Below are 9,488 nucleotides of genomic sequence, written 5' to 3' on the forward strand. Positions count from 1 at the left end.
GCATTGTAGTTCCAATTAGATTTGAACGCCGTGCTTTTTGACTGGCCGAATTAAACTGCAATGCCAAGTTGTTCAGCGACATTCACAAAATTTTTGCTAATCGGGCGAAGTGCGCACGTGTTGGGGCGATTAACGTTGACGTCGGCGTCTCTAAAATTTGCAGCTATAGAAAATACAAATCGTTTATACAATTTTCAAAAGCGTTTGATTTCGCAATCAGCGAAATACCTGCAAATTTCGAACGCGAATATTAGAAAGCAACTGAAAGGCTATAAGATGACTGAGTACACAATTGTGGAGAAGGGGGCACCCAACTCGACAAACTACAGCATTTACCTGAGTAAGTGCATATGGGACATGTGTACATACATAAGTATGTAGAAAACGTTGCATATCAATCAACTTATTGCAATTATTTGACCTTTGAATGTTAAAAGTAGTAATTTGTTCTCGGTTTGTGTAGTTATATAATGTTAATCTTGATAAGCCGGTTGATGTTGTATGTACATATATCTGAACGTATGATCCATAGTGCCTAATCGCGAACTTCTGCAGGGAGTTTTTTAGTTTCGAGTTGTGTCGTTATTGCAGAGGATCATCCACATTTACATTTATACCTAACAAACAAAAAAAAATGTCAGAGGTTCAATAAGTAAAACAAAAAAAAAAACTAAAAAATCATAAGTCGTAGGTAAAACTACAGCCACAACTGAAAGCGGACTTTGATTTATTCGCTTTTTGTTTCCCGACGATAAAATCAACTTTATTTGATAGCAATGCTAGTGAAATAAAAAAAAAAACGTTATCAGCGTTTACTAATAAAATAGTTTCCAGTTAAAGATGAATCTCATTTAAAACAAGTAGAAATCTAGAACATGTAGCGAATGTGTGCATAGTGCTTAGGGACACAGATTATGATCTTTAAAAATAAGGTAGGTAGACAATTTAATTTTAAATTATTTACCTATTTTGGCCTATGCTAGACATTTTCGATAGATATTGTATAAAGCAGTAACTTTTCCGATCAGAATAATTGATTTTCAATCCATTTCTCACATATTAGAGAATCAGGCTGGAGCAATCGTTTCGCCATTGCACGACATTCCACTATATGCCGATGAAAAGAAGACTGTCCTAAATATGGTGGTTGAAATCCCACGTTGGACAAACGCTAAGATGGAGGTAATTAATGGATGGAGGATTAATTGATACTATTGTATGTCTAATTACTTTTTGTAAGCAGTTATGTTTATTATTGTCAGCTATAAATTAATTCGTGCATTGCATGTATCGTCTTTTGCAATTAATTATAGATTAGCACAAACACACCATTGAATCCTATTAAGCAGGACGTTAAAAAGGGCAAACTGCGTTTTGTAGCTAATTGCTTCCCACATAAAGGTTACATTTGGAACTATGGCGCATTCCCACAAACTTGGGAAAATCCCGGACATATCGAACCATCCACTGGTTGCAAAGGTGATAACGATCCAATTGATGTATTGGAAATCGGTTATCGTGTTGCTAAACGTGGTGAAGTGATTCAGGTTAAGGTACTAGGCACAGTTGCTCTAATCGATGAAGGCGAAACAGATTGGAAAATAATTACTATTGATGTCAACGATCCTTTGGCAGAAAAGATGAATGACATTGGTGATGTCGACAAATATTTTCCAGGCTTATTGCGTGCTACTGTGGAATGGTTCAAGGTAGGCGATCGTAATATTTATGCACAAATATTTGCTCGCTCATTCTATTTATTTCCATGTAGATCTATAAGATTCCTGATGGTAAACCCGAAAACAAATTCGCTTTCAATGGGGATGCCAAATGCGCTGCTTTTGCTAATAATATTATAGAGGAAACAAACAAATTCTGGAAGGGTTTGATTACTAAGGAGTTGGAAGGTGGTGAAATTTCTATGTAAGTCATCTATATATTTGCATTTCATTCTTATTGCAAGAAAAATCCATATTATTGAATTGCACATATTTTTAATTGATAGCACTAACACCACAAACGCAGACACACCTGGTTTCATTAAAAACGAAGAAGCTGAGCAAATTTTGGCTTCTGCGGCAGATGGGGGTGAACCAGAAGAGCTGTCAGATACAGGTAAGATTGCTTATATCAAATCACATTTGTAAACTATGAGCAAATCTATCTGGGCCTAACTAGTTCCTATTGCACTACTGTAAAAATTAATTGAGCTTACCATCTCTATTGCGCAACTATTACTGTAAATATTTCCACTGACTTTGTTTTTGTTGTAAATTTTTAACTAAAGTTTGGTCTTCTGTTTATTAGTTTTTGAAAATGTTATTTTCTTGATTCGTTTGCAATCATATTTGTCGTGTATATCGATGTGTAGAAACATTTACCCTAAAAAATCACAACTGTACATAAGTAAAGCGCTTACGAAAACGTTTATCAAACTATTAAAAATGAGCCAAAATACGTAAAAAGTCCTATGATAATAAACATTCATCATCATTCATCATTAAGTTGCACGATCGTTTAAGGTAAGGTTTAACCTCTTATACCCCCTTTGTGTTCTCCGCTATTGAATTCTATAAACTAAATTTTCACACAGGTGGGCATCAGCTTGCCCGCGGACAAAGCTCTTTCAAGTTTTCTATACTACTGAGGGCCGGTTTCTCAATGTCTGGTGATCACTTCCTCCCAGCTAAACATTCAGCTTCTTTGCGTAAATCGTAAATTAGGCTAAATTGTACGACTCGAAAACATTGGCATTGTCTACTGTCGTTTAGGTTTAACCCCTTAGGGCCGGTTGTTTAATGTCCGGTTAACACAAATCGGAGGTATAAGCACCGGTTAAATACAAACACTCACATGTTATATGCATGTTATTGAAAACGTCGATAATTGTGTTTAACTGGGAGGTGACGATAATGAAACATTGAACAACCGGCCCTTAATCCCCTTTATGTTCGCCGCTACTGAATTCAATTAACTGCCAGTTTTAACACAGGTTGGCATCAACTTGCCTGCGGATAAAGCTCTTTCAAGCTTTCTATACTAAGGGCCGTTTTCACCATCTCTGGTTAACACTAATCCCCAGTTAAACATCGTTACCTACATCACTGGCTCCATGCATATAACACTGTGTTGGTAACGGCGGCAATGGTGTTTAACTAGGGATTAGTCTTTGTATACAAAGCTTGAAGGAGCTTTGCCCGCGAGAAGGCCGGTGCCCACCACCGATTTAGGGCCGGTTGTTCAATGTCTGGTTATCACTACTTGCCGGTTAAACATCATTATCGACGATTTCGCCAGCATGCATATAACATGTGATCGATAAAGCAGTCGTTGTATCTAACCGGAGCTTCTACCTCCGATTTGTGCTAATCAGACATTGAACAACCGGCCCTTAATTGTGAAAAGTTTGTTGCTAGGTTAATGTCGCCAACATGTTGCAAGCTTTTTAACAGCGTGAACAGAGTACTATTTGTGGAGGAAACGTTGTGGAAATCACACTTATGTACATATTTCACGAAAAAAAAAATGTTATATACATTTTTACAGTATTTATTTTTGGCTTTAAAAAAAATTTATGTTTTTTCGTTACAGTCGATAGATGGCATTTCGTCCACTTGAAGTAATAACAAAAATCTGTAAGACGGCGTGAAACTTATCATACGCCCTGGTTTTGCCTTTAAATAAAATGGTCTGAACATGAAATATACATATGTACATATTTATGGGAAAATTAAATGCATGAAAAATAATAAACTCAAGGGGATAAAACGAAACTATTTTTCAAAACATACGCTTTTGTTGCATGAACGAAAGACACGAGATCACGCCTTCCCGAAAGAAAGAAAAAAGTTATTTTCTAGCTGTTGAAATCTCGACGCCATCTTTGTTGTAAGAAGTAAACAACGAAGAGAACTCAAAAAAACCGCGTAATTGTTGAACACATGAATAATCATTTTTATTATGCAAATTCTTCTATAAATCATGTCGTTGTGTTAAATTATTCTTTACCTTATGTGTGCACACGTTGTCACAAGCGAAAATTAAGAAAATTGCAGTAAAAAGCCACCACCAAATTGTAAACAACGAACAAATGTAAACAAACGGCTAATGTCAAAGTCGCCCAACTTTTTTCCTAAATGCGATTATAACGGGCTACTAAGAAGAAGGCGTGATCTTGTATTTTTGGTTCATGCTTTTGTTGCATTTACTTTTTTGTAACATCTTCAAAAGATCCAGCTTAAAGCTTAAATTGGCGGTGACATAACTATAACCAAGGCGAATTTATACAAGGTGGTGTAAATTCGCCTTGACCATAACTATAAAACCAAGGCGAATTTATATAAGGTGGTGTTGATGGCGAATTTAGATTTTCGCCGAGGTACGTCTTAATGTCAAAATGATGTGTTTGTTGTAAAATGAATTCGCCTTGTTTACAACAAACACATTTTGACATTCAGTAGTACCGCGGCGAAAATTTAATTCGCCATCAACACCACCTTGTATAAATTCGCCTTGTATAAAACAACTGTTCCAACCACAATATAACCAGTAAACAACCTTCCAAGGCGAATTTATACAAGGTGGTGTTAACAGAACAAAAACAAAAATTACAACAACAAACTATACGCTCCTTGACAATTAGTACAAAGCCAAATTACAACAAACACATGATTTTGACAAAAGGTACAAATTCGCCGTGAAATCAGCGGATCCGATAACACCACCTTGTATAGATTCGCCTTGCAACCTCCGGTGAATTTGGCGACTGCCTTCCTCGGAGACGAATATGCCAGGGATGAGATTATTGGTACACACGCCATCTAAGCACGCAGGGTTGCTTTTGAGAAACAAAAAATAATTAATGCAGCGTTTTTGCTGCATTTAAAATGCAACATTTAGCACTTTCGAACATATGTTTTCGAAGAGCGTTCATGCTATAGCATTTAGCAAATGTACATTTACGCGAGTTTGAAATCGCATGCTTTTGACAAACAGCCGTGTTCCAGTCTCTTATTTAGATGCGTATATATTACGATCAATTCTCACGCAGAAGATAATGTGTAAAAACCCCACTGAAAAGGAAAAAATAAATTTTAAACCAAAAATTCAATACAAAAACTTGAATTGTTTTAACCATAACCGAACATTTGTTTGTGTATATATTTATTTGTCGGTGCATTCAATTAAAATTTCCTCACTTAATTAGGAAACAAACCAAACAGAGTTGATCACAAATTGATCCAGATTTCTATCAGTATCAAATCGATGTTGAATTTGCTTAACTTTTCTTTATCCAAATATGTAATGCAAAATAAAAGAAATCTCGATCGGCGATCACTGAAACGCAGCTGGCAACTGTATACTCGAAAAAGCAATGTTGCCACTTTTTCTCTTTAAACCATGTTCGAATCGTGGAAATTTTGGAAGATCACAGGGTTGCTTTTAGCATTTAGATTCTTAATGCAAAAATGTAGTTGCATTTAGTTGCATTTAGGTGACGAATTTTGTATGGATAAATGTACATTTAGAGTAGCATTTAGAGCTAAATGCGCTAAATGTGCTTTTAGGCGTAAGCAAAAACAGCCTATAACACAACGACATGATTTATAGAAGAATTTGCATAATAAAAATGATTATTCATGGGTTCAACAATTACGCGGTTTTTTTTTGTTCTCTTCGTTGTTTACTTCTTCCAACAAAGATGGCGTCGAGATTTCAACAGCTAGAAAATAACTTTTTTCTTTCTTTCGGGAAGGCGTGATCTTGTGTCTTTCGTTCATGAGGTGCCAACGTCGGTTGGGTCATGCGACTACGGGTTAAAAATGCCAATTTTCTAACACTAGATGCCGCGTATGTCGATGGGGTTGGCAGCACTGTCTCTTGGATTCCATAGCGGGCGTCTGTTAACGGATTTGAAAATTGTGTGCGTTTTGTGTCATTGATGGCAGATGTTCGTGTGAATTTGCTGAAAGTTTTGTTTTGTAGAGTAGTTGAAATAATTGTGAAATATTGAGAGAAATAATTGAAAGATTGGGAATAATTGCATTTTAAAGTGCTATTTAATCTAAGACAGTTTGCAGGACAAAGAACGAAATGGAAGAGTTATTGAAAATAGTTGAGGCTAGTGAAGAATATTGCGATGAGCTACATCAGCTGAAAGAGGTAGCGCCGCAGCATTTACATTTTAATAAAATTATGTATACTAGTTTTTATTTGCGGTCTAATTTAAGAAATTCATGCAAGACTTGCGAGCAAAGCTTAGTGGACAGAAGTTGCCGGTTACCGAATCGAGCAACTTGGGTCAGCTGCCTACCGTGACACCGCAACAAACAAAGAAGCGCATAAAGCGGTTATCCGACTTAAATGAAAGTGATAGTAAGTTTAAAATTGTTTGTATTGGATAAGGTTTCATGTACTTAAGTTTCAAATTCTTCAAGCAGCCGAATCTATTCCTGAAAAAATTTCGCCCTCTCGCAATTCGGCACGTACAAGTAATTCTAAACTTCTGGCCACGGCTGTTGCCATGGAAGCGGAAATTGATGACGATGCCATTCCTCAAACTCCACAAATTAATCCCACAGCAGCCCCAAGTAGCGCCAAAGTTCCGCATACGGAACCAACTGAGGTTCAATTAATGCCTCCACCGCCGGCGCCTCTTGCGCCTGCGCCGAGTGATATATTGCAAACAAGTTGCATTGAAACTTCATTTGTAAGGCCACAACGTGCTGCCAAATTAAAATCAGAGAAGAACTTAAAGGAACCGAAACTTAACAATAAATTACGTCGTCCGAGCAGTTGCGATACCCCTAGGGTAAAATTAGAGCATGAAGAACGTCCTTCACAAATGCACGAAGTTGCTGATGACGCATCAGCAACTAACAGGGATAGCACCAAGTCTACTGCGAGCGTCAGATCTGAGGATTCGGTGGTAGCCATACCGACTAAAGCTCCATCTGTGGTGGAAATAAATTCAGAAGATGAGCAAACAAACGAAAAAGGGTCAGAGCGTGAGTAACCTAAACGTAGGGTCTTATTATGACTTTTAGACTAACTAATATTTAATATAGGCAATTCTGTAGAGGATGGTAAAGTGCGGAGCCTGCGGATCAAGATTAAACGGGAGAAGAGCAGCCTGGGTAATACAGAAAAAAATGCGGATTCTTCTCCCCCATCGTCCACTATAGAGTCATCCGTTAGTACTCAGCTAATTGTACCTCTGCCAAAGGTAAAGTTAAATTTTGTAAAAAATTTTTATTATATCAACATGGAATGTCTTAGGTTGCCGTAAAATCTGAAACCGGAAGTGACGATTCGACAATTGCATCCACTACCATCTCTGCAAATACAACTTCAACTGCAGGCAATACCAGGCGTCGTAAGAAGAAAGATGCACTGCCTAAACCTATAAAAGTCGAACGGTTTAGCGATATTGAGGATAATACTCGTACCCGCAAGGGGCGCAAGCAAAACCGTGGTTCTGGCGGTTCTGTTTATGAGGATGCCGTTGACCATCCACTCACAACAGGGGAAGCTACAAATACGCCACCAACTCGAGTATCACCGGTTCCATCCCACATTGCCGCTGCTGCAGGCATGAATGAGACAGTAAATAATCGTACACAACCTGATAAAACCGGGGTGGTAGGCAGTGATGCTACTTTCTGTGCAAATGCGGCACAAACTACTTTCCAAGTGGATCCTGCTCAGACCACTTTTGTTGTGGACAATCAAAATGCAAACGTGACAGTTACATTGAACAAAAAGTCTGGTGGAAATGGCGCACCGGTAGGCGACACCACGTACAATTTGCCTACTAGCGGAGCGAACAACTCAACTGCTTCTTCCCATCATTCTATGGAGACTGCAAAAGACACTACAAATCCACAGCCAGATAGTCTATTAACAGAAGATGAGTCGTTTGAACCAGAAAAACCGAAGAGTAAGTTAGCAACTTTGCCAAAACCTGGGCCAGCTTCGACTAAATCCAAAATGTTCAAAATGCCAACGCGAACAAATGAGTTATTCAAGTAAGTTCAGATGAATACTGCAGAATTGTTGATTTTCGGTTTAATTAAATTGTATATTTTTTTTTAGCCCACTTGTCCAAAGCCCGGTAAAGAAAAAGGTGGAAGCTTTTGAAAATGCGGCAATTGCTGCTCATAATACGGAGGTCACTAGTACGGGTCGTCCAAAGCGTACTAAAGAAAACGCCGCTCCGGTAAAAAAAGCGAAGAAATTTATAAGTTAATATATCTTTGTAACCTTTGTTCTTTCCAATTTTCATTTTAGTCAAATTTAGTTACACCCATAATTGGAAAGATTGCTTCAGCGCCAGCGCTTGGTCGTTTCCTAACACCAACGCAATCTTCAAATTTAACAGGATCTTTGCTAAAGGTTAAGAAAGTGCCAAGCAGTGCATCCAAGGCTCAGGCGCATCCAAAAGCTATAGCTAGCGTCAAAGCTGTTTCTGGTACGACTGCCAGTAGAGCATTGTCCCGTGAAAATAGCGCGGAAGATTTCCGCAAAGGTTTGCATAACCTGGCTGAAGAGCGCAAGAAACAACGCGAACAGAAGCATCTGATAGCAGCACAGCAACGCGAGGCTAAAGAACGTGAGCGTGCTGAACGTGCTGCCAAATTAGTTAAGGAACGTGAGGAGAAGCGGCTCAAGAAGCAACAAGAGGCTGAACAAAAGAAACAAGCACTCGAGGATATTCAGCGTGTTTTGCGCCAGCAAGAGGAAGCTGCCAAATTGAAGGCAGCCAAAGCAAAGGCTGAACAAGAACGAGAACTGTTGCAGCAAATGAAGCAGCAAAATTCTCGCGCTGCTGCTGGTAAAATGCTCCCACCACCACCGAAAATGCAAACGAAATACACATTTGAAATGTTACATGAAGATGATTCGACTGATGAAGAGGAAAAGACTTCGTACAAACGCCCACCGCCACCAAATTGGAGCCGAAGTAAGTTTAATATTAAATAATTCTCCCGCTTAAGGTTTATTTATCTGGCTTTTTTTCTGTTCGAATAGGTCACGTACGTGGTGCCGCGATTCGTATGCAACAATATTGGCCTACTAAAATAATTGACAGCTTCTTCTCTGTGCAGCCAATGTCACCCGATTTGCGTTCAATCTTTCCAAATATAAGTTCGCATCATTTGAAGCGTAACTCCAGCGTATTGTGGACAACACCACCGCGCTACTCTGAGCTGCCAAAACACTGAAATCGTGCTTGAAAGTAAAAGGAAGCATTCGTTTTATTTTTTGTATTTCACGTTTAATACAATGGTATGTTTATTAATTTGAGATTAAATTTAAATTGTAGAACAAGCAGCGGTAGCTACTTGCTCAAATTATACACCTATCGTTTGTAATTGTTGGTTAATACCCATGCGCTTATTGGGCATGCTTTGGCATATACATTTAAAAATAATCATATATCGATTTAGTGGTTTCGTTCACCTACACATGTACTTGAGACTATCATA

At 38.3% G+C, this 9,488-nt stretch overlaps 2 protein-coding genes across 3 annotated transcripts; both read left to right on the forward strand.

Annotated features, from left to right (window-relative positions):
• On the forward strand, positions 1-3,773 carry LOC118742722 (inorganic pyrophosphatase). Its single transcript, XM_036475007.1, has 6 exons — positions 1-340; positions 1,064-1,182; positions 1,314-1,709; positions 1,772-1,923; positions 2,006-2,115; positions 3,592-3,773. The coding sequence occupies exons 1-6, from the start codon at positions 61-63 to the stop codon at positions 3,621-3,623; spliced, it is 1,089 nt and encodes a 362-aa protein (XP_036330900.1). The 5' UTR covers positions 1-60; the 3' UTR covers positions 3,624-3,773.
• Positions 3,774-5,814: 2,041 nt separating this feature from the next.
• Positions 5,815-9,488, forward strand: LOC118742723 (MAP7 domain-containing protein 1). 2 transcript variants are annotated; one of them, XM_036475008.1, is made up of 8 exons: positions 5,815-6,162; positions 6,231-6,375; positions 6,438-7,007; positions 7,068-7,225; positions 7,279-8,027; positions 8,095-8,218; positions 8,290-8,962; positions 9,031-9,488. In XM_036475008.1, the coding sequence occupies exons 1-8, from the start codon at positions 6,094-6,096 to the stop codon at positions 9,222-9,224; spliced, it is 2,682 nt and encodes an 893-aa protein (XP_036330901.1). In that variant the 5' UTR covers positions 5,815-6,093; the 3' UTR covers positions 9,225-9,488. The 2 variants fall into 2 exon arrangements, with proteins under 2 accessions (XP_036330901.1, XP_036330902.1); XM_036475009.1 differs by having other exon boundaries at positions 5,816-6,162; positions 6,441-7,007.

The sequence above is a fragment of the Rhagoletis pomonella genome, unplaced genomic scaffold (genome assembly GCF_013731165.1).
Source record: "Rhagoletis pomonella isolate Grant_MI unplaced genomic scaffold, Rhpom_1.0 Rhpom_scaffold_00007, whole genome shotgun sequence".
NCBI classification, from domain to species: Eukaryota; Metazoa; Arthropoda; class Insecta; order Diptera; family Tephritidae; genus Rhagoletis; species Rhagoletis pomonella.